The 25,474-nt window shown below is 45.7% G+C and overlaps 1 protein-coding gene and 1 long non-coding RNA gene across 8 annotated transcripts in view; one reads left to right on the top strand and one right to left on the bottom strand.

The window, feature by feature from the left end:
• FGGY (FGGY carbohydrate kinase domain containing) overlaps positions 1 to 25,474 on the bottom strand; it is a 375,878-nt gene that overhangs the window by 80,429 nt on the left and 269,975 nt on the right. For all 7 annotated transcript variants that reach the window (XM_084784087.1, XM_084784089.1, XM_084784093.1 and 4 more), the window contains exons 12-14: positions 13,257 to 13,331; positions 6,889 to 7,009; positions 1,442 to 1,536 (exon numbers count right to left, since the gene is read on the bottom strand). In XM_084784087.1, coding sequence (XP_084640213.1) covers positions 1,442 to 1,536; positions 6,889 to 7,009; positions 13,257 to 13,331 — 291 coding nt within the window. The remainder of the gene's footprint in view (positions 1 to 1,441; positions 1,537 to 6,888; positions 7,010 to 13,256; positions 13,332 to 25,474) is intronic.
• LOC311598785 lies at positions 16,241 to 18,488 on the top strand. Its single transcript, XR_014779670.1, has 2 exons — positions 16,241 to 16,999; positions 17,548 to 18,488. It is a non-coding gene; the product is annotated as an uncharacterized lncRNA (long non-coding RNA).

Raw genomic sequence — 25,474 nt, 5'->3', positions numbered from 1 at the left:
ATGTTTTACAGTCACTGTTGTAAAAGGTGCCATGTGCCACCTTTCAGAGAACATGGACACTGGAAATGGGTATCTGCTTCTAGAAGTTCCTACGGTCTAACTCCTGCAAACTTTCTGGTTCTCTCTTATGGCACATGAAAGAGTATTTTACGCATTAGGAAAGCTTTCCTAAAGAAACTAGCACAGTCCCTGCCACACCAGACAGGCACAGCAGGTTGAATGCTAATTATTGGGGTGCTGGTAAAACACTTGGCTCTTCACCTTAACTTTGGGGCATGTTGGCAAGTGGTTAAACTCTCCGATTCTCAGCTGGCACCTGGGTATCTGACTTGCTTCCCACACTTACTGGCTGTTTCATGTTTGGCTAAGAGTAAGTGATCTCTCAGGATTGGCTCTGTAACCACGGATGTCCTCTCCTGAGTTTAATATCTGCTTTTACAAACCTCATCAGCCCAAGATGGGGTACCAAAGCTGCAAGCACCAGACCTCACAAGATAAAAGGATGCAAGGGGAGGGGAAGATTGCCTAACTTCCTCATTTGTAAAGTGGGGATACGAGAGCTGTGGTAGGGATCACCTAAGCTCAACTGACACGGACGAAGCATACACAAGCCAACTCCTGGCCACTGTTAGAATGAGGGAAATACAAGTGGAGTCCTCTGTGCTCACATGCAGGGAGGCCAGAACTTGAACGAAGGAAGTTTAGTCCAGAACCTGTCATCATAGCCTCTACCTCATCCTCAGTTTTAAAGGATTTTTTGTAACATTTTAACGCTCAGGGCCCTTCATAACTTCAAGCATCTACAATGTCTTTTGTAATTTCACAGCAGGAAAAGCCTGTCTCTTACCAGAAACTAGGATGTTTCCTCTTTTTGAAATTAAGAATTGTGCAATTTATCATGCATTCTTTTTTTGTCTTGGCTGCCAGGAATCTCAGACAAAAAGCATGTACTCAATCCCCACCGCTTAACTGGTTCTGGCTTCCTACATTTTGTTCCTTATTTTACTATTAATTCTTTGTCTTTTAAAACCAACATTTTCTTTTGTGTTTCCTCTTGACGGAGGCTTCAAAAGTACTTGGAAAGTAATGTGGCTGAACCCAGCAAATGAGCTCTGAAGCACGCACAGGTGGAAAAGCAGCGCTTTGAGCATTGCCTGTTTCACTTGATCAAAGAAAGCTGGCCAAGGGGAAACTGAGGCTAAGTAACCGAGGCGCTCCTTTTAAAGGAGAGAAAAGCAGACTAGTTCACGGAAACAGAGGTGTAGCCAAAGGAGGCTGCAGTGCCTACGTCAGAGACTGCCGGTGCGTGCGAGCCTCTGGCTGCGCCCTATCATTTCCTAATTATATCCTGTGTGTGTTTTGCAAGCTGGGAGTTGCTGTCAAGAGGACAGACAGCCTCAGACAGGGCAGGGACCACAGCCACCCATGGATCCTGACATACCTGCACAGAAGGGAAGTCCCCGGAGGCACAGGCACCCAGAATAGCAGCACCCACGAGGACAGACTCCACCTCTTGCGACAGGACCACAGGCATGCCTGCACAGGACAAAGTCACACCTTGGTTAGTGAGCAGGGCCAGGGCTGTGGGGAGCCAGTGAGCATCTCCAGAGGCAAAACACCTGATGTCAAAGTAGCAAAACCTCTTGTCTCCCTGAAGACCTCAGTGCTTGAGATTCTGGGTTCTGGGGGAATTTCTCTGCCTTGTGCCTGCTGGCCATGAGCCCCAAAGTAGCCAATACCACATCTAGCAACCTGGGCGACCTTGGCACCCAGGTCTCTGGCTTCCCTCTAACTCTATGGCATGCTCCTACGGGCCTAGTGAGGAGTGAGGGCTGAAATGAAGCAGGCTGTGCCCTATTTTTCAAGACTCAGATGGAGGGATGGATATCGGCCATGGAGGGGCTGGTTCTCTGCCTCATATGTACTCATCTCCAGGGGTTCCCTACCTCCCGACACAAGCCATAATCCTTAGATACCATGGCAAGGCCTTCTTCTAGCATGTAGCCTCTCTTCCTACCTGCCACTTTCCTTGCTATTTCTTGAGTAGGTTTCAGGGGCTTTGCAGATGCCCAAGTAGCTGCCTCTTCACCGCAGTGCAAATACAACCTCAGCTTTCCTTGGTCACTGTGTTAAAAATGCTGAGGCAATTTCAGCCTTCCTTGCTTGCTCCTGGACTCCTCCCTCATGTTTCTACCATGTGTCCTTCCCTACCTGGGTTGTCTTGTGCCTTGCTCTGCAAAACTGGCATTCCCTGAGGCCAGGTGCTCCATTCTGTCTGCTACCATGTCTCTGACATTGAGGGCAGGGCCTCGGTCATCAACTAAATGATGAGAGAAAGAGTCACTGTGCCAGTGGCTGACACAGAGGACATGAGGACTGAAATAGGCATTTGAAGGCAACTAGGCATCCACCAGGTGCAAAGAAGCCTCCTACATGACAAGTGCCCAAGATCGAAGGTCCTTGTGGGTTTATTTCACATGCTTTCCGGATTCTTAAGATGATCGACATATCAGCTTCTTCATTAATGTCATGGTGTGATCCTAAGTTAGGATCCTCATCGCTCTTTGTACCTCAGGTTTTGCATCTGAAAGATGGGGGTAAATTTCCACCTACATTCACAAGACGGGCTCTTGATTTTCTAAGCAGCGGATGACAGGAAGTGCCACAGAAGAAAGTTCTATGGCAGAAAGCTTCCTTGAGACAAAGGCTGCATCTCTCTTCCTGACTCTCCTGGGGAGGCTCCCTTGCTAACTTACCTACCTCCTCCAGCTTAGGTCAGCTCCTGCCACCCTCCCCAGAAAGCCAGGATACAGAATCCTTCTGACATCTCAGAGAACCTGAGGGATTATAACATGGCCTGCCTCTGGCTGTGCCACTAAGCCATCAGGTGGAGTGACACATCTGAGACGCTCAGGCCTGGTTTCTTCCCAGTTTCTGGGTTTCCTTTCCTTTGGAGTCCTTCACAATCTCTTCAACTCTTTCAGCCCTGGTTACCTCAAGGCCAGTGGCTGACTCAGTGGACACGAGAGCGAAAGAAATATTTGAAGCTAAGCAGGGATCCACTTATACTCTATTTGGAAAGTGAAGGCAGAAATGCTTCCTTTGGACAAAGTCTTCAGCTCTTTTACTGCCTCTCCTAGGCTCGGCTGCTAACTCACCTACCTCTCCCAGGTCAGGTCAGCTGTCACCATACCCCCTTTACAGACAGCCAGGAAACAGAACCCAAATAGGAATGGGGCTCGGCGCACAGGTGCACTACGTGGGCTAGGGACAGGGCACTCAGCCAGAGCTCGCTACAGTTCCCGGTCTGTGCGAAGCCCTGGGGACAATGGGAGCTTTTACTCTTAGACTCAACACTGATGGCAAATAGGGGTTCTGCGTGGAGTTCATGGGAGCTGGAGAGGAGAGCTACAGGAAGGAATAGAGCAGGTCTCACCAGGTGTCCTGAGGGCAAGGACAGACACCAGGCCACACAGCATACGCCACCCAGGCCTCCTAGTGACCTAGAATGTTGTTCAGAGGCTAGCCTTCTGAGCACCATTTATCTTCAGCTGCTCTGCAACAGGCCCGCTCCATGCCTCCGCCTTCTCATTTGCAAATGGCCTCTGGCAAGGTCTGAACTAAGCTTCTATCTCAGGCCAGGTGCTTCCAGGCCCTCACCCCTAAGCCTAGGGAATGGAAACAGGTTCGCAGCTCTAAGGGTCTCCTGGTTGCCTAGGTCATCCACACTTCCGTAAACAAACCCTTTATTCAAGTTGGCCAAGTTTGAGGAAGCTTCCCTTCCTTGTCTGGCCCTGTCACCTCTGACCTCTGGCTTTGTATTCTGCTTTTCTACACATTGGTCAGAAGACAATGGAAGCTTTGCTTATTGGTAACGAAATTCTTGGAGACGCCTTGTTCTTTGTATTGTCAAATCAAGTTCAGCAGTTGACAGGCTGGGTACCCAAGAAGTGTTTGTGAGTGAAAAAAAAAATGAACTAAAGGTCAGAATGGTGAGACAGGAAGAAGGAAACCTTAGAGAAACAGCCAGCTTAAAAAAAAAAAAGTACAAGTTTAGAAGATGGAACATTTAGTTCCAAGTCTGCGGGAAAACCTACGGTGATTTGGTACATGTAAACTGTTTTTAGAACTCACAGTTAGGTGGCCAAGGGTACAAGAAGTGCCTCTCTCTCATGCCCGTGCAGCCCATATTCCCTGCCTTCATGAAACCAGCTTTTCCTAACCTGGCCTAACTTGCTTACAGAGCTGTTTTAAACTGTCTTTTTCTCCACCATGTCTTCTCCTTTTGATGGATGAAGTGAAGCAACAGGCTAGGGTCACACACCGAGGGCTAAGCAAGAGCCTGGAACTCAAGCTCCTGAGCATCCGTTCCTCAGTGATCTACAAGAGGGAGGCAACAACATTGCTGTTTTTTATATTTTGTTTTTTCAGAAGTGGGACCCAAGGCTCCCACAAATAAAGTAACTTCCCCTAGATCAGACAGCTGGCCTGCTGCTCCTTTCACTACTCTGCTCTGTATTTTCCCCCCACGCTTACGTCTGAGAATTTCCTACCATGCTTGTGCTTTGTTTTAGATTGTTCTGCCCAGGGAAAGCAGAGCAATTGCAGTTCTTAAACATACCAAGGGCCTCACCTTTCCACAGTCTTCTCTTACAGGACAGTCAAAACTGCATTCCTTTCTCTGAGGCCTGGGTGAAGGCAGGAAGAGGGAGGCTTTGCTAGGAATGTCAGCTATTTTATCGGATGCATTAATGAGTTTAACAGAAGCTGAGGCATTTGAAGGCAGATGCACTTTGCCATCCTTTGGCACCCATGAGTAGAGAAATTTTAGGCAAAGAAAAGGTCTCTTTGTCCACAACTGTAACTGGCCAGTAGTTAAGAGACAAAGGGTCCAATTGCAATCTGAACCCAAACAGCCACTAACAGCCTTCCATTCATCAGCCCAGAGGACAGCAATCCCCAAGGCAGCGCTTGTGGCAAAGTGGCATTCCCTGGCTTTTGACGCTTAGGGACACATGACTAGTGGATGACCCATTTTCACAAAGGCTTTGGTGCCCAGGCTGTGCCCGGGTCACACCCGGCAACCCCGATTAAGGGCCCTCTTTTTCCTATTCCTTTCACCAAAGCTGGCTTCGACCCCTCTGCCTTCATCCCGGTGGGTTGTGGCTTTGCCTAAACAATGGCTATAAAGTGGAAAATCACAGAGTAGATTCCAGGCCTGTCTCTTATCTGAACCACCCAGCTGATCCGGCTTTCAGTTCTGTCTACTTCAGTCTTTGTGGTCCACTTCAGCGGGTTTCACGAGCCTTAGAAACAGGGCAGGCATTGCCAAAAAGTAACAACGGAACCTGGATCAATAGCAGAGTCACAGCCTAACCCTGTTTCTACCTGGGTGCCTGATTTAGGGAAGTCAAGAGAACTTACCTCACCTGCCCTCAGTTTGCTTGACTTCACTGCAGTCTACTTTCTACTTTCAGCAGTGAGGGAGAATTAGCCTAGGCACTTGGCTAAGGGGAGCAAAGCCCATTGCTTTCCCACATCCTAAATCTACCCTTAGTACTCATGCTTTTGTAAGTGACTTGTGCCTTGGTCTACTTGGCTGTAAGGTAGGAAGAGGTATTCCATTTAGTTCCATCTACCTTATGTGCAGGGGTCAACTGAGACTGGGATGTGGATGAAGGTCCCATATCTGCATGGTCTGAAGCAGGATGAGCTCAGGTACCAATCTACTTGCTGTGTGAGGAGCACAGTAGGTGGAGTCCTGAGGAAGGGAGGCCAGGGTAAGGCGGGCTCATGTCAGGCATGAACTTGCAGATGGCACCCGTGCTCCCCTACTTCCCTGCCTTTGTCTTATGCTCATACCTGGTTCCCAGGTACCCAGCAGCGGGTACTGGAGGGAACACTAGACTTCAGGAGACCCTTGGGGAGAAGATGCAAGAATGGTGAGGGTACAGGCACACAGAGATGGGAGTCTAGGTCACGGTTTGTACGCTGACAGGCCTTCTCCCAGACGGCTTTTCCTGGAGCCCTGGGCTCTTCTCAGATGCCAGTATGCCAGTGTCCCCCACCCTCTATGCCCACCACAAGATGCTTAGTGCAGGACTTTATGATTAAAACCCTGATTCTTGGACAGCCTGTCCCCCACCCTCTATGCCCACCACAAGATGCTTAGTGCAGGACTTTATGATTAAAACCCTGATTCTTGGACAGCCAAGGCTACACAGAGAAACCCTGTCTCGAAAAAAAAAACCCAAAAAACCAAACCAAACCAAACCAAACAAAACAAAACAACAAAAAAAAAACAAAAACAAAAACAAAAAACACCCTGATTCTTAGGCCCTGAGAAAGACGTCAGCATCTGAGGCCCCTTGGCATTAAAAATCCATTCCATAGCCTGACCTTGTCCACTGCATTTGGGATCCGCATTCCTTTTTCAGGCGGCCTAATCACTCACCCTGTCCTGCACAGTCCAAAACTGAGCACAGTGCCCACAATGCTTTTTCTCATTCAGATATCTTGTTGCATGGTATTTATTATGTCTATTTGCTGTTTGCCTTTCTGGGGAGACCTTGAGCTCCATGGAGCCCAGGTCATTTTTCTTTATTTCAGTATCTTCAATGTTCCTCACAATACTTCATTTAAACATATTCAGGAAGGATGGGTAAATGCTCCTTGAATTAAGATCTGGCCTTGCCAATCTTGGTGTCTTATTCAGTAACTGGACATATTTGAGTCCTTTTCATCATCTGGAGGACAAAGATTATGTAGTTAACTTTGGTAACTTGAGTCACCCACCACCAATGGCCCTATCCTCAGCATGCCTTTAAGCTGCCATATCCCTTTGCTGACAACACACAGTCATCCCCCGACACCCCGCCCCAGGCTTACCAGTAATGTCGGCATGCATCTGCACAAAAAGAGGGTTCTTGCTTAGGCCCCCACATAGGAAGAGGGTACTGAGAGAGTGGCCTGCTGCCTGCATGGCCTCAATGATGAAGCGAGTCCCAAACTTAAAGGAGAAAACAGAGGAAAACGTCAGGATGGCAGTGATGGTAAGTGATCAGAGACACATGTATTCGGCGTGTGAGCTTGGCTTGGCACCCAGAACCCTGCATGGCCATCCCAGAGACCGGAGGCTCCAAAGTCATGTTGCCTGTAATCACACAGCTGGTTCACACAGGGAGCTCTATCCTAGGCCTGCCTGACTCCAAAGCTCTGCAGTCAACAATTGCTTCTCTTAGGATTAATACAACACCGAGTGAAACAGCCAGGCTCTTATCACGGCTAGTTTGTTTACTTTTTATTTCATTTTTTATTGATTAGAATATAATTACATCATCTCTCCCTTCAAACCTTGATATACTCCTCCTTGCTCTCTTTCAAATTAAGTCTCTTTTTTATTAATTGTTGTTAAATGCATATGTTTGTACACATGATGTGATGTGTGTATGTATATATGTATACACAGACATATAAAATCTGCTCCATCTGTATAACGCATGTTTTGCGGATGTTTTCAGTGCAGACCATTTGATATTGAATAACCGGCTCACGTGCTCTTCCCTAGGGAAGACTACTTCTCCTGCTTCCAGCATTGCTTAATTGCCTGTTCTCCATGTAGGGCTGAGGCCTTGTGGACTTTCCTTGTGCGCTCTGCCATGTCTACTGGTGTCCTTGCTTAGCTCACGTTTGGCCAGGCAGTTATAGACATGAGACTTTATGCAAGCACAAATGCATGAAAGTACACAATCCGAATAAAAACCTCCAGCAACACAATCATGGAAGGATGCAAAGCCTTTGGCTATTAAGGAACTAAGAGGACTACATCTGCCTTTTACCTATGTTCTCGTAATGAGGCTTCTGGACCAGCATCCATTCCCAGCCAATCCTTAGTGAGCCAGGATGATACAGAGAGCTCAGAGCTCACGCCTTCTGCTGTACTGTGTTCTTGAAAAGAGTTACCCACATTTCCACCTTGCTGGATTTACTATTTACGCAGTAATTCTGCTATGGCTTGAGGAGACAGCCATCACAGTCAATATTAATATATAACTTATAGTTTGTGTTTGGTTATTTAAATAGATGTGATTATATTGGGGGGTATTAAAAAACTAGAAGCTTAAAATTCTTAATTTATTTGGGGATGTTTTGTTTTTTTTGTTTTTTTTTTTAAAGATTTATTTATTTATTTATTGTGTATACAATGTTCTGCCTGCATGTATGCCTGCCTGCCAGAAGAGGGCACCAGATCTCATTACAGATGGTTGTGAGCCACCATGTGGTTGCTGGGAATTGAACTCGGGACCTTTGGAAAAGCAGCCAGTGCTTTTAACCTCTGAGGCATCTCTCCAGCCACCCGGTGTTTTGTTTTGTTTTTTGTTTTTTTTTAAAGATGACCTATGATATGGCAGCCATTTGTTAAGAGGTGGCCCTGAAGTGAAACAAGGAGAGTATTTTCAGTAGGCAGAGAGGTCTTTGGAGGTTTAGAGACTAAAGGGTTTTGGGAGATGGAAATGCAGTGGATGTGAGAATGGGAGTGAATTGCTGGGTAGATGGGGGAGGAAGTCAGAGGCCATAACAGGCTAAAGATCTGGAAGGTCCAAGCATTCCAATGAATGGGGAAGCTGTCAAGGAGAGATGGGGATGGAGAATAGAAACCAGCCAATATCACAGTTTTTAGTAAAAGTGCAAATGTTATTGGGAAGTTGGTACCTGATGTATATAGAGAGGGCAGGAGGAATTACAGGCTTGGCCCAGGTAAGAAACACGCTTGGGTACTTCTCAGCATACAGCCCAATTCTCAGGCCCTGAGGGGCGGGGCCCAGCAAAGGGAAGAATCCCTCAGTGAGGTTGTCTACAAGGGCATCTTCCTTCATCATGAGAGTCCTTCAAAGGAGGGATCTGTCAGAGGGTAATCTGTGCCTACAGGACATGACGTCATCATTGGCTTACAATAAGTGATGAAGCTTTGGGGCAGCCAGGAGCAAAAGTGCAGCAGTTACAGCAGAAAAGCCTTACAGTCTGTTGAAGCTGCCCATGAATTGGGTACAAATATGAATTTAGTAAAACTTGGACCTTCAAAATGAAATGTTGTAGCATTCAAGGTGATTCCTTGCCTAATGAGAGTTGGTCATTCTCTCTAGGTGTTCTTTCTTTTGTTTTGGGGGGGATCATGAACCCTAGAAAAAGGTCACGCACAGAACAAACTGTGCATAATTTCAGGAGGTCAACAGATGATCATAAGTCCCTTGTGGATTACTGGAGGCTGCTGGTTCTAGGCCGCTGTGATCTATTCTGAAGACTGAAACCTACACAGAGGCAGGCGCGAGCTATGATTGATATCAAGAAGCCTGACCTCATCTATGCACAGTTCACCTGTCTCACCAACCCAACCCAGACTCAATTCTCATTTACTAATGGGACATGCAATATCGCATTCAACTATTTGAATGTGGATTGTTAAAAATGGCAAATGAGAAGAAATAAAAGGTATGGCCTGGGACAAGGCACCACACAGCAGCATGGCCCTTCCCAGCTCACAGCTGCGGGCACATGGACGGGCTTACAAAGGAGCTCTTCGGGCTATGCGGCTCGCTAGGCACTCTGCTGCACATGTCAATGTCATCTCGACTTTAAGAGAAACTAGAAAACTGACGATTGTTAACCCCACTTGGACTGTGTGATTAGCAGGTCTATGACTGGGGTCATTGCGAAGCACATCACTGGGAAAGTAAAGGAAGGGTCTGAAGGAGAGGCACTCCCTTCAGCGCTGTGACAGCCTGTCTCTCTTTGCGGGGCCTTCCCTTCAGTGTTACACACTCCACTTTGTGAAGACCCACCCTCTTCAAATGCTCGCCAAAGGGCTTTGTGTGAAAATGCTTCGGTGCTCACCTTTCTGGAAAAAATGTTTTCATGGAGAAATTTAAATTAAAATTAGGCGACTGCCAGGGGACTCAGAACCAAATGCAAATCGAAAGACTTCAAATGCAAATAGTACTTCTTAAGGGTCTAATCTGAAAAGAGAATTGCAGACAGACAAGCTGTGGACGAACTGAGTGGCTGACAGGTCTTTCAAAGAAGCCAAGCACGAGAGGGAACTTCACTGCATGGAGTGGTTTCCTGTAGTCCTGAGCTAACTTTTCTCTCTCTTGTTTCATTCTGTGGCTACAGAGTGCCAACCATAGATATTAATATAGAGAGGAGGCTGTTTAACTTTCCAATAACAAATAGGTGCTAAGGCTATATTCAGGAAGAAGAAAACAATTTTTTTCCCAAGCTGTACATTATGGGGAAAATATCTGTTATCAAAATGCTTCATTAAAATGCATATTTTTGCCTAGAAAATCAGTACACTCAGATACTTTTTCAAACAGATGGTACCCCTCCCAAGTTTAATTGACTCTATAATAAAGCCTTATCAGGAAATCTGTCTTAAAATGTCTTCCCTGCATGGAATTATAAAGGTCATTAAGACAATAGACAGAAAAAATGGGACCGTTTTAAATGTATGTACGGCCCATTAAAGGCAAGATTGATTTCCCAAATGCGTGTTACTTGAGAAAACATAGCTGGTTCTCTCCGCCTCCTCTCCTGCATGCATTATTGAGTTTAATCTTCTTTTGCATTCCTGGGCTTCCTGCTGCAATGTTCTTACCAGGCAGAGTACCCTGTGAGAAAGATTCCAGGCCAAGTGAATGATGTTTTCTGATGTGTTAAGTAAAAGCTGCTCTGGGAATGCCTGAAAACTTTTTTCATTCATGCAGCTTTTATGAAAAGATCAAAGAAAAGCACTCCGTGAGCAAGTGGAGCATGTGAGACCCTGGCAAAGAGCCTGCCCGCATCCCAAGTGGAAGGGCAAGTCTCTTGCTTTTTTTATTTTTGTTTTGTTTTGTTTTTGTTTTTGTTTTGAGACAAGGGTTCTCTGGGTAGCCTTGGCTGCTGTAGACTCATTTTGCAGACCAGGCTGGCCTTGAATTCACAGAGATCTGCCTGCCTCTGCCTACCAGAGTGCTGGGATCACAGGCAGGCCCCACCACGCCCTGCTCAGGGATGCAGTCTTAAGGCCTGGACAGGAAAGGCACTCTGATGCCTGGCACAGAATTGGGGGTCCCCTGAAGAGTCACAGTCCTTACCCCTATGGGGTCACATCCTTGGCCTCTCCTGTTTAGTTTGGTCTTTCATGTTCATTTTTTAGCATTTGCTCACAAGGTGTGAGCATCATGCAAATCTAGTTTTCCAGAACTATTCATTTCAATGGAAGTGATTAAGCCTATTGCAAGCCTCTTCATACAATTACATTCAAAAAATGAAAAATTAAAATTTCCTCAATACTTTCTACATCTAAGTTTTATTTTATAAACTGTGGGCTCCCATCACTGATCTGCCATATACAACTACATGCCACTGAGCAGGTTAATTTACTATACTAAAGTTTAGGATTCTAGTCAGCAGAGCAAGGACCATAGTAGCAGTATCATTGTGGCTAAACCGGATGACAGCATAGATATTTAGTGCAGAGCCTGGACTGTAACGAGTATCTCCGAATCCTATTCTGCATTGGTAGGATGATGCGATCCTCTTTGTCTCAGAACAGGATAACAGTATGTCCTCACTAATGGTCGCCATGTTTCAGTTTTTATATTCTGATCACTTTCTCCATTGATAGATGTCAGAACTGTCTGGATTTTTGTTTGTCTGTGTCTTCCATTTGTTTGCTTGTAGTTTCTATGTAGAAAGTAGTTTGATTGGTTTCACTGAATAGGCCAAGGCCTTAAGTCAAGAGGGAAGTTGCTTAAGGGAAACACTCTGGTCTATGGTCTACAGGGGGCCGTGTGGCTCAGTGGGCAGGCCTCTGCAGGAGCTCTGCATACGGGAGGGCACTGCAGTGATGGGGAGCTCTGTTCTCTAGACACGCGTGACACCTGGGTAAGTGTGAGCACTATCAGAGCACTTGTATCGGTAATATGAATAAATATGCATGTATAAATTTAAAAGTAAGAATATAGGAACAGCTACTGATTAAAAAAATAGTACATATCACATATGTCATAGAATTAACAAGCAAAACAAAATTATTTGTTTAGGGATGGAGATAGGCTAAGAGGTAGGGTACTTGCCTCAGTGGGTAAGGCTCCCATTTCAATCCTTAGCACCCTCAGAACCCTTAGCACATCATCATCATCATCATCATCATCATCATCATCATCATCATCATCATAATCATGCTCAAGTGGTTAAGAACGTATGCTGATCTCTAAGAAGACATGAGTTCACTTCCTAGCACCCACACTGGGCATCCACAACCACCCTTCACTACATCCTTAAGGCTAATGCCTTCTTCGGGTGCCCCAACATGTAGCATACATGTACATGTACATGTACATATACATATACTTAAATCTAAATAATAACAATGAATCATGAGTTTAATGGTTATAACAGTACAAATCCAAATTTAGTAAGCTCATTTTTCCCTTTCTGAAGATTTCCCATCTCTTTCCAAAGTTAAGGAAACCACTGACTCATTTGTGGGGTACAGACATACTCTAAGAGGCTGAATGTCATGACCCACTCCTGCAAATGCACTTTCTGGTCCAGGCGCACATGCTGACTCTTGGGTCACCTCAGAGTTTGAGAACCCTCTGACAGCCATGTGGAACACTGCCACACATGAAGAATACGTAGGTGATGTCCAAGCAGCTAGGGTTCAGCCTCACATTTCAGACCTGAATCCTGCCTTCTTGCCTTAATCATTTTAACCCATCATAAAAATCTCTAACTACCCTAGACCAAAATGTTTCTATGAAGGCTTGCAATTTAATGGAACCTTACAATGAATTCTTTTGTACAGCGGACAATATTATGTATTGTGGAAAAGCAAACATCCCTGACAGCAGCTTCCCAACTGCACGTGGACTTGGAAGCTGCTTGTATTAAACTTAGACGACATCAGGCAAATGACAAGCATGATGCCCAAGGACTGTCCTTTCCTTTGGCTTTCAGTTCTGTGTGTTTACCTTTCATGCGGGTGAGAACACTGATCACTGCTGTCTGCACAGGCAAACATCTCTTTGTGGCGAGCTCTCTTATAATTAGGAAGCTGCCACAAGAGCATTAGGGTGTATCCCAGGGATCTTGTGGTGCAGAACATATCGACAGCACAAAGTTCTTTGTGTATGTGTGTGTGTGTGTGTGTGTGTGTGTATGTGTGTTGTGTGCGTGCACACACACGTTTTAAATGTCATAAAGCATCTTACAGCAATGGCTTGAACAGTGGCCAGGTAGAGGATGGCAAGATCGTCAAGGTCCTGAGACAGTGTCAATCCAGTGACCTACAGTGAAGAAGACAAGGGAAGAATGAGAGGCCATAAGCAGCTGCCGTAGTTACACATAACTCCCAGGGACTGAGAGCATGCTCAGATGTGCTTTCTGGCTGTAGCAGCTTCATACGCAAATCCTTCCCTCCCACTTTTTGTGAGCTGAATGTGGAATGCTTAATAATTGTTTAAACTTCAGACTTGGGGAAAAAATATACCTCCCCTATACCAAACCAAACCAAAATTTAAAACAAACAAACATCTCATAAGATCATACTTCATATTTTTAACATAAAATTAAATATGATTAAAATGTTATAAATAAATATCTTCTGTGGTTTATAAGAAATAAAAATGTAAACAGTTGGCATTTGACTGTAGATGACTGTGAATTTAGCTTCTGTTAGAAACTGTGTAACAGTACCCAGGGGTTATTCTGGGTAAATAATAAGTCTCCTACAGGTGGTCTACCTACTGAGGGATAATTTAGAATCTATGGTTTGCAGGGGAATCCCATTAAAACTGGTCAGAAGCAGATGAGCAGGTTAGTCTCTCTGAGAGTCCAGAGATGAATGGATGCTACGTGAGGACGCCCTGTGAGCCAAGTGGACGCTACGTGCGGACGCCCTGTGAGCCGAGTGGACGCTACGTGCGGACGCCCTGTGAGCCGAGTGGACGCTACGTGCGGACGCCCTGTGAGCCGAGTGGATGCTGGGTGGGACGCCATCAGCTTGTTCGCAGTCTCCCCCTCACATCTCTCTGTGTCACTGTTCTCATGGGATCTTTAGAGCGGGCACCAGCTGATGTCTTCTCCAAGTCTTTCTTCCCTTTAGAAAGAGAGCAACTGATCTATCTATGTGCATTTGTGTGTTACATGTGTCCCAAGACAACTTCCAGAAGCTGGTTTTCTCCTTTGGCCCAGCTGGGCCCTGAGGATCTAACTCAGGTCGTCAGCCTGGGCAGCAAGTGCCCATTCCCAGTGGAACATCTCGCTGGGCCTCACTTTAGATTTTCGCACTACAAAATTAATTTATGTAACACGGGTTGTGAGGTCTGAGCACTGTTGAGCTACAGAGGGTATGGATATGCAGTCACCAAGGAAACTATGGTGAGCGGTCTGCCAAGCACCCCTGGCTTTCCATTCCAGACCTATTTGGTTATTCTCTCCAGATTCTCCTCTGGCCTGGGCATTCTACTGCAGGGCATAGGCATCACTATGGGATGATCATGGCATCTCTTCGATGTTTCCCAAATGTCTAAAATACATCTGCTTTTGTCTTCTTTGCTCTCCACTCCCTTGATTCAGGCCATGGCTGTGCCCCTTTTTGCTTATTTCTAACTCTTCTCTACAGTGGTGCTATTATGATTACTCTTCTGTGAAAACCTGATCACGTCACTCTTTCTTAAAACCTAGCACCAGGAAGAGAAACTGAGGCATAAGAATTAAGAATTCAAGGACTCTGAGTGGAGCGCTGAGCACGCTGTGGAAGTATGGGGGGCTGGAAGGACCCAGAGGGTTCAGGAGCCCCACAAGGAGACCATCAAAGCCTGCAGATCTGAACACAGGCGGGGCCTGCCCAAACTGTTGCACCAAGCAAGGACAATGCATGCAGTAAACCTAGACCCCATGGCTCAGATGTAGCCAATGGACAGCTCATTCTCCACAGTTGTGTGGAAAGCAGGGACTGCCTCTGACATGAACTCTGGTGCCCCTGATTTGATCACTTCCCCTTGGTGGAGAGGCCCTGTGGGCACACAGAGGAAGGGGAAGCAGGCTATCCACATGAGACCAAATAGGCTGTGGTCATATGGTGGGGGAGGAGGTGCCCTTCTGTCAGATGTCTAGAGGAGGGGAATAGGGCAGAAGAGGGAGGGACGGAGGAATGGGAAGATAAGAGCAAGGGGATAGCAATCCCGACATAATATGAATAAATTATAACAAATTTAAAAAATACAATAAAATAATTATGTCAAAAAAGAATTCAAGGTTAGTGTAATCTATCTAGTGAATTCTGTATAACTGGAACTGTATCTCAAAAAAAAAAAAAAATCAAAACAAACCAACATCCTCCACTCTCAGAACATCCACAAACAACCAACCAAACAAAAAACTCTGTCCAACTTCTCCTTGCTACCATGGCACTAGAGAAGGATGCAGTCTGTCCACTATATCTTCCTGGGATGTTTGCTTTCCTCATGGGATGTGACAGGCTCCTGCTGTTCTGAACCCTGCATCCATTAGTCTTAGCTTGGCTTATCCTTAGCTGACAACTGAGCCACTGAGTAAGAACTGTGTCTTTGACTTCAACACACAGGAAGATGCAAAGGCTAAAGGACAGACGAGAAAGGAATTCTGAGACCCCTCTTCCCAAACCAATAATGTGAAAGATTTCTGTTTGAGCAAGCAGCTACTCAAAGGTCCTTTTCTTTTTCTAAATGTTGTTCTTTCTCCTGATATCTAATCCTCGTACAACAATAGTTGGACGTTTACTGCTTGTTTCCTTAAATACTCAAAGGGATGAGAGGGCATTTGCTCCACAGCCTCAAAGAAAGAGGAAGTCAAAACAAAACAACACACGCTGAGTAACTTAATTGATGTTCCCAAGTTCCCACACTTCCTCTTCCTTACCCTAGGAACGTTTCTTATGAGACTGGAGAAAAGCAGGTTCCAGGAGCTCACAAAAGTCCCTGTGTATATAAAGGTAAGCCACCCTGGATGAACTAGATGCCAGCCTCACCACATGCTACCTCCAGTGAATGCACAGGGTGAGTCACCTACACACAGCAGGGAGCAGCCTGGGTTCTGATCCCTGGTTAGAGGTACGTGCACACTTGCACACTCCCTGCTCCTCACCTAGCCGTGTGGCTGACTGGGCTGCACCTTAGGGCTCCCTTCTGGAGCCAGGTCAGTTGGTTGCCTTCCTTTGGACAGCAATTGGAAGTGGATCAGGCCATGATCCTCTGTAAAAATGAACCCCAGGTGAGTCTAGAAGACCAAATCCAGATATTTTGTGATGGTGTATAGAATGTGGGGTCCATTTTTGTATATCAGAAGGATTTTCTTATCTATAATCATTAGATAACTTAGTTTTTTTAATATTGTAATGTGGATAATGTAGCTGGTTCTGATATCTTTCTCAATTATTGAAAACCTGAAGACATAAAAGATTGACATAGTTGTATTTAATTTTTTAATACCTAGCAAATATACATCAGACCTTCCATCAGTGTTTGAGCAAAAATATTTCATGGCCCTCTGTACATCTGTAGTACCTCCAGAGAAAAGAGACATTTTTCCCTCGAAAAAGTAAGACCGAGGTAATCAACAGCATTAAAATTTACTCATGAGCATCATTGACAGTAGCTGCAGCTAAAGAGGGAACACATAAAATACACATAGCTCTTCTGAAAGGGAAAACATGGCTGTCATTCAAAGAGACAAGATCCTCTTTGGGAAGGAGTGCCCAGAGGGCTTTACTGCACACAGTGTTGTTACGCAGGAGGCGTGGCACACCAGAAAAGACTGGGGCTGTGGCTCGAGTGAGACTTGATAAAAGCCGTCTGTGCCTGAATCAGAGACCCTGTGACCAGAGGCCTGACTTCCTCGGCATCTCACGTGATAGGCACAGGGAGACAACAGAGGGGCAGCTGGCCATGAGTCCAGTTCATTCTCTCAGTCCAAGGTGAGACTTGCTATGGACTGTCTGCTGTGTGGACTACTTGAGAGGATGAGCAAGCCTGAGAGGGAATTGCTGTGGAATGTGAGTGCCTAGGAGATGTCCTGTGTGTGTGTGTGTGTGCGTGTGTGTGGGCGTGTGTGTGTGTGTGCGTGTGCATGCACGTGCGCATGCGTGTGCATTGGTACTGGCTTCTAAAGCTGGCACAGGCAAATGAGCTGGATGGCTCCTCTGAAAGCTGACTGGTTCGGCTGATAAGAGGAAGCTGAAGGAAGCACAAGTGGGAGGGGTGTGTTTATAAATATGCGTGGGCCAATTCCCAGTGCTGAGGCGGGACAGTCAAGTGCCCGGGAAGCCCAGGGGAGACTTGCCATAGCATGCACATTTTATTTCTTCTGGCTCTTGTGTAAAAGGGGAACTGTAAGAGAAAAGTACTTAGTTAATATTTAGAAATGTGCCTAAGTATGATGTCTGAAAAGCACGCCAACAACTAGTAAACTTCCTAGCTTATAGGCACAAAAGACGACTAATTTAATGTGGTTTTCCTTGTGCAGTAAGTGAACATGAATAGAAAGAGGAAGTCCTCCCCTCTGTCTCACTTTCCTGGTCAGTGAAGACTTTCACGTGTGGCTGGTGTCTGGGCTAGTGTCTAGATATAAGTTAGTATACACCATTTGACTCTTTCTGCTTCTGGGTTAACTCACTCATTATGATCCTTCCTAGTTCCATCAGTTTGTCCACAAATTTCGGGAATTCCTTGTGTTTAATAGCTGAGTAGTATTCCATAGTGTAAATGTACCACAGTTTCTTTATCCATTCTTCTACTGAGGGACACTTAGACTGTTTCCAGGTTCTGGCTGTTATGAATAAGGCTGTTATGAACATGGTTGAGCACATGCTATTGGCACTCCAGGTGGGAGAAGCATGGGAGAATGGGGAAATATAAGGATCCAGAGAGTCCTAGAAACCTACAAGAGGAATATCATGATGGGTGGATCTGGACCCAGGAGGGTCTGCTCAAACTACTACACCAACCAAGGACAATATGTGCAGTAAGCATCGAACCCCTACTTAGATCAAGCCAAGGGACAGGACATTCTCCACAGTTGAGCGGAGAGCGGGGACTGACTTTCACACGAACTCTGGTGCCCCATATTTGACCACGTCCCCTGGATGGGGAGGCCTGGTGGCACTCAGAGGAAGGATAACAGGTGATCAAGAAGAGATTTGATACCCTATGAGCATATGCAGGGGGAAGAGGTCCCCCTCAGTCACAGTCATAGGGGAGGGGAGTAGGGGGAAAGTGGGAGCGAGGGAGGGAAGGAGGGAGGGAGGAATGGGAGGATACAAGGGAAGGGATAACAATTGAGATGTAATATGAATAAATTAATTTTAAAAAGTAAAAAAAGAAGAAAAGAAAGAAAGAAAGAAAGAAAGAAAAAGAAAGAAAGAAAGAAAGAAAGAAAGAAAAAGAAAGAAAGAAAGAAAGAAAGAGCATACGATTCACAGAAGGACATCTGGGTTTACATTTCCAGACTTCTTCTGACTGGGCGTGTAGCCACATATGAATTGTGGGCCCTGCACTTCATTTTTTCATATCAACTGTCAGTGTTTTGAGGATAGGAGGTCACATCTGAAACTTCCTGATTTATTGGTGAGCTGTACTAGATCTATAAAAGCTATATATACCGCGCACCCCCCAACTCCTATGGTATCGTCTATACAGACAACAAACTTATTAAAGGTGCATTTTCTTTGCAACTACTGGTACAGGTTCACTTTCTTTACTTGGATTTGTATTAAAGGTCTAACCCTCCTGCGATACAGAACTAAAGCCTGTCCCACAGCAGGCTACAGTTGCTCTAGGATGTGGGGTATGTGGAGGGCCAGGAGCAGAAGGAATGCTGTGGTCAGTCCCAGCGTCGCAATGCTACAAGTGCAGAGCCTTCTGGGAATGCAGAGAGGCAATCTGTCCCTGAAGAGCACCCAGGTGTGGGAGAGTGGAGAAAGCCCTGTAGAGGCCACGCAAGGGACGAGAGGGGCTAGAGACTAGAGACAGCCAGAAGCCCGGGAAGACTCAGTAACTGTGGGGGTCTTTGCACTGCTCAACCCCCACGCAGACCTGGGAACGGAAGACAAATGTGCAACCATGGCACGGGAGGAAGAATTAGAAAGATCCTGTCCTCTGTTTATGCACACACTAATCTATACTCAGCTATAGAGACTTGCCGGAAGTGATCAGTTTCTGGCCAGCTGACCTTAAAGGGGAGTTGTTACTCTGATTTATCATGTGGGCACCCAAAAGCAGAAGAACCTGTGAAAAAATGAGAAAGAGGAAGGCAGAGGGCAGAGGGCAGAGGGCAGAGGGCAGAGGACAGAGGGCAGGAGGCAGAAATGAAAACAGGAAATCTCAAAATATAAGATGGATCTGCCCCAGTCTTGCTGGCTTTGAGGGTATACGCAGAAGGCAATGAGGCTAAGAACGCAGGAAACTTCTAGAAGCTGAGCAGAAATCCTGGCTGCCCATAGGGAAACCCGGGTCTTAGTTTTACCTCCGATGGAAATAAATTCAGCAACAATCTGAAAGGGATGGAAAGTATATTTTACCCAGAGCTCTCCAATAGGAGCCTCAGCTTTTGGCCACATGAAAACTAGAGCAGGGAAGCCATGGGGGGAGGGGTAACCTGGAATTCCGAGCTGTGGACCTGTAAGATAATAAGTGTACACACTGTTAAATTCATGGTACAGTGAACACACATCCAGTGACCTTATGCCACAGTGTGATGTGGCACACTGGCACTTTGCTCCTTCTGAGGCTCAGTGGGGGGCATTCTGATGTGTACCTTCACCACATCTGCTCTGTACCAGTGCTCTGGCCCCTGCATGCTGCGGGCTATCCCTGTCTCCACTCTCACGTCAGCCTGGTTCCCGGTTTTTGGTTGTCAGTCCTTAGTTCTTGCTGGTGTTTCTCTCCTGGACCACTGCAGCCGTCTCCACAGGATAGCCCCTCAGACCTTGGTCAGGCACACAGTTAGAGAAGCCCACCATTAGGCTGTTTCTGGCTTTATTTGATGTTAAGTATACACAGGAAAAAGGAAGGGTTATAAGCAGTGTTTCTCAACATGTGGGTCATGGTCCCATTGGGGTGTCATCTAAGATCATTGAAAACCACGGATGTTTACACTGCAATTCACAACAGTAGCAAAACTACAGTTAATGAAGTAGCAGTGAAAAAAATTTATGGCTGAGCGTTACCACAACATGAGGAAATAGCATTAAGAAGACTGAGAATCACTCGCTATTTAAAAACAAAAATAAATAAATAAATAAAATAAAGCAAAAACCAAAAATACTGATTAAGTAAACAAATAAATCAATATATTAAAAAAGGATGGCTGTGATACAAATTTGAATAGAATGTGTTCTAATTACAGTTATAATATTTTCTACAGTGGATAAACTGCTTATATTGCTCAATCCTCAGTTTCTCTACTTGTTTAAGACTGGCAAGGCTACAAGCATAGCACCAACCACAGGGCCTGGAGCATCAGCCTCCTAAAATATGGGCCCTATTGAAAAATAACCATAAAGCAATCACCTCAGAAAGTAACAGACTATCTAAAAGCCAGTCCAATAATACCAAGGATATTAATATTTGTCACAGGATTTGTTTTTTTTCTAAATAAAAATGTATATAAAAATACCTCAGTAAAACTGTTAACTGACAACAAAATTAGCATGTTAAGGCATGTGTAAGGTTATTCCAAGACAGTATGAGTCACTCACAAACAGATTTGATTGGCTCAGGAGCTTCTAGCTCCATCAAATATCTCCCTCACTCAAGACGGCACGAGTTACTGGCTTTTTCTGAGTTCCTGCAATTTCTCAGATGGGTCCCTGACAACAGACATCAAAGTCTTTACTGCAGTGTCTCTGGCTGGGCTCTGGGCCTCTGCGAAGCCTCCAGGCACCAGCTAAGCCCCCGCAGAGCTTCTTTGCTGACTTTGAACAGCCCTGGACCAACTCTCAACTTCCCGCAGTCTGAGCGGGAACGGTTGATGGCACAAGCAGCTCACTGGAGGACTAGAATGCAATTTCCTGCTCAGGAAAATGGTGTAATGGTCCAAACTGAAGTGGAAGAAATACAGCACAGCAAACATGACCGCTGTATGTGTGCTGTGCGCTCACGCCTGTTATGTCCCTGAGTCCATTTGCTGCTCTGGATAAGTGTTTCAGGAAAACAATTTAAGCAAACATCCAAAATTACCACCATGCAAACAGAGGTCATACCAATTTGAGGACTTAAAAGAAAACAAACCAAAACCAGCCACATACAGGGAGGGAAAGATTCTCTGAACACCTCTCACTCTAGCCACTGTGCAGAGATAGATTAGCATTGCCTGCTGCTGACGAGGAGCCCTCAGTGTAGAGACTCGCCATGTTCAGATCTGCACGCAATGCATAGGAACTGCATGTCCTGTGACAACTGCTCCAGCTGGCCTTCTGCTGGTGACCTCAGTGGTTCCTCCTTCCAGTTGGCAGTTCTTGGGCTAACGTGGAGACCTACAGCTGGATGTTCAAGGTTCAGCAGCCCCTGTGGCCATTCAGCAGACACTACAGATTCGGTGTCATTGGTTGCAAGCCCATGGTGTGCCTGCTGCTGGGCAAGCATGTATAATTTGACAGTGACCCTGAAGGGAAGCCTGGGTCACCTCAGATCCGTGTTGAGCAGACTGACCTCATACAATGAGCCTGCCAGTGTCACGTGCAAATACTGGTATAATTTCAAAATAGGCACTTTCCATATTTTCACAGCAATGATAGTCTACTCAAACTTCCACTCAGAATAAGAAGAGCCACACAAAGAAATGGTAGAAACCGAGTCCCCCAAAAATGAAACCATTCCTCAAGATATTTAGTTACATCTACCCTTGCATGCGTGGGCCCATCCTACTTCTTACAATCATTGCTTTGCGTCCCCTCCCCCTCCCCTCCCCCTCCGCTCCTCTCCCCTCCCCCTCCCCTCCCCTCCCCTTCCCCTCCCCTCCCCCTCCGCTCCTCTCCCCTCCCCCTCCCCCTCCCTCCCCTCCCCCTCCCTTCCCTCCCCCTCCCCTCCCCCTCCCCTCCCCCTCCGCTCCTCTCCCCCACCTCTCCCCCTCCTCTTCTTCCTTTTCCTCATCTATTGAGCTGCCTTCAATTCCCTAAAAACTGGGGATGTCCTTCCATTCCTCATGCTAATGACTCCACTTTCCTAGCTCTGGGATTATAGGTACAAACCACCATGCTTGGCTACCAGCAAATGCTTCTTCTATTTTATAAGTAACTACAGAATCACTCATGTTCTCACAGAGATTGCTACTAATCAGGTTGGTTTCTTTTAGATAATGATAAGTCAGCTCTAACTATTCTCCATTTTATTTACCAGTAAAAAGGAGAAAAGGGCAAGTATCTGCTTGGCCCACATATATTAACAAACTCCCCCCTCCCCCTCCCTCCAGCATCTTTCTTTCAGCTGGGCATTTGCAGAATGAGTGTATCATCAAAGGGAAGAGACAACAGCCAGCCCTGTGGCAGGGAGGTAAGTGTTGCCAGAAGGCAAAGAAAATTATGCTCCTGGGCATGACGGAATGATATCTGGTCCTGCCCTGCTCTTATTTATGAACACAGGGACTGAAGTAGAAGGAAAACACACAAGCAGGACTGCCAGGAACCTCAGTTACCAGAGCAGGGATGCTGGGAAAGAAGGCTTAACCATTTCAAAGAAGAGGCAGCTCAGGGCTTAACTCAAAGACTATGGATACGGTGGCAATGGGGCGGCGTGTGTGTGTGTGTGTGTGTGTGTGTGTGTGTGTGTGTGTGTGTGTGTGTGTGTGTGTGACCAGGGCAGCATAGCAAAGACTAGGCTGAGTATGATCAAACTAATGTACCTATGTGAACTCCCTTTTTACAGTTCTCAGTGCATTTTTCAAAGTCTAGTACTATGCATAAGGACCCTTATAGAGGCCTGTGAATCCTAAAACACAGCAAAACAGGAATTACGCTTCCATTAAAGCTTTACTCTTTGACATTCTGACCTTAAGAAAACTACAGTTCTCCTTACTCACCAAAGACTGACATAACTGTTTGACCCTAAGGCAATCACTTGGTGCAGGAGACTGACCTACAAATAAATAAGCCACTCACACTGTTTTTTCTAATAGGGTAAGTTTAAAACACACGCTAAGTCTTATGACAGCTTTGATTTTCCTTTACCCTTCATCATTTTCGATGAAAGTTTTGGTTCCGCCACTGAAGCTTTAGTTGTCTTGTGGTTGTAGTCATTTCTCTTTTCTTCATCCTAACTTACACACACACACACACACACACACACACACACACACACACACACACACACACATATACATATATATATGACTATGTTTGATTTCCCAGAATGTACTCTAGGCTGCATCCATTATATGTGGATATGTCTCTTCTTACTTACAGATTGACACCAGTTTATCAAAAAACAAAGCCTTTTCTTTGCAGATATTTGCAGCACTGAGGTAAATCACCACTGCCTGCCACACAGGTGAGATAACCCTTCCTCCACATCCACAGAACGACCTTAGTTCTACAAAGAAAGGGATGAGACACTGGCAGGTAGAGACCTTGACTCCAGCTGCTCGTGGCCTGTTCACTCTGCCTCCCTGAAACATCAGCAACATCCTGAGGTTGGGGATGCTGTCTAGTGACGCTTACACCTGCTACCGATTGTAACAAACACATTGCTGGGCACTCTAAAGTCATAGCATAGTTTAATTCACTTCGACATTAGTGGTATTATAAAATACTTATCATCTATATAGTCAGAACCTGAAACCACACAACAGTTTGCTACTAGTAAATTGTTCATCTGCTAATTTTTTTTTCTGGACTGATAAATGGCCTCTTTAGTGTCTCCGTGTACCAACAAGTTACCATTAAGTATAGACTCAATAATTAATATGTGCCCAGAGAAAAAAATTCTGGAGCCCAAAGAGCAAATTCCCTGTAGTTCTGACCCTAATAGTGTTGTCTGACAATACCAGTTGCTGTTAGCATGTTGTCAAGTGCTTCTCTCTACCCTTTTAAACCTGTTCCACAAATATAGGAATTATTACACCTTTCCCTATTGATAACAGTGCTGGGTGCTCACTAACTGGATATGCGAGAGAGGGTACATGGTCCACGTGCACCAGTGTTTGCAGGTGCATACATACGCCAAGCGAAGATGTCGCCCTCAGGTGTCCCACCCTAACACTCCATGCCTTATTCCCCGGGCAGAGTCTCACCGAACCTAAGCTAGACTGGTAGAAAGTGGTCTCCAGTGGTCTCTCTGTCTCTCTACCCTAGAGTTCTGGGTTTGCAACCCTGTCTATGGTCACACGTAGCTTTTCTGGAAAAAATATGCAAATGCTATGGATTTCAACTCTAGCCATTAAGCGTTCAGCATTTTACTTTGTTGCAATGAGTATGGGCAATAAATGTTCTGGGAATGAATGCCTGGAACACAGGACTGGCAAAAGGATCAAGCATGCGGCAGTAGCAGTGTGGGCTCCAGGTAGCGTATGAGTTAGGAGAAAGCAGTGCAGATCCAGGCAGAAGGACAGAGCTCAACTGCAGAAGGATTTCAGGAAGCGGGTTTGTCCTGCTGTTATTCAAGGCTGAGCAGAAGAGGGAACACGTTGGGTGTGTAGCCAGAACTGCCTTTTTTCCATCTTGTCTGGGTCCCCTTTAGCCCTGCACTGCTGTCATGCAACCACATATGATGACAGCTGCTACACCCTGAGCCCAACCAAGGACAGCTATAGAGGGAAAGTGCTGTTAAGACACATCAAATGTCAAGGGAGGTGTGTTTATAGGACAGTGAAACTCCCATAAAGGTAAGCCCAGCAGGATTCATGGGCATAACGGGGCCCGTGGTTCACTGTGAGAAGGCCCCTATGCTGAGCACATGCTTAATTATCTAATGCCATGGACCCCTCAGCGTACCCCACTGACTCCTGGCGCACTCTGCATCTGGCAGAGCTGATTATAATGTTCTAATGCTGGTAATTCTAGGTCTGTGGATGCCAGGCTTGATTTTAAGAAACAGATGAAAAAAAGTCACCAGAAGCCATGGTATCTGACAGCCTGACATGCTGGGCGTTGAGGCCAGGTATGACAAGTATTGGCAAGGGCAATGCCACCAGTCTATGTCACTTTAGAGCTATGCTCGTTTTGCCACTTGGCCTGGCTCTGGTTCATCTGTAGAACTAAGAAAATAACACCTTGAGCATCTTTAACTGTATTGGGCTTCAGGCATCTCCCTCCCTCTCTCTCTCTCTCTCTCTTCCTCTCCCTCCCTATCCCTCTTTCTGTCTCCTTAAGACCTTCATGTTCTTTTTACTTGTATAAGTTGCTGTTCCTTCCTCCTCATTAGTTTGCATGTGTTGATTATCACACAGTCATAAAATGGTG

This window comes from Acomys minous (assembly GCF_964271855.1).
Source record: "Acomys minous genome assembly, chromosome: 1".
Lineage (NCBI taxonomy): Eukaryota > Metazoa > Chordata > Mammalia > Rodentia > Muridae > Acomys > Acomys minous.
Note: the sequence above shows the minus strand (reverse complement) of the source record. Positions and strands in the feature narration are given on the sequence as shown.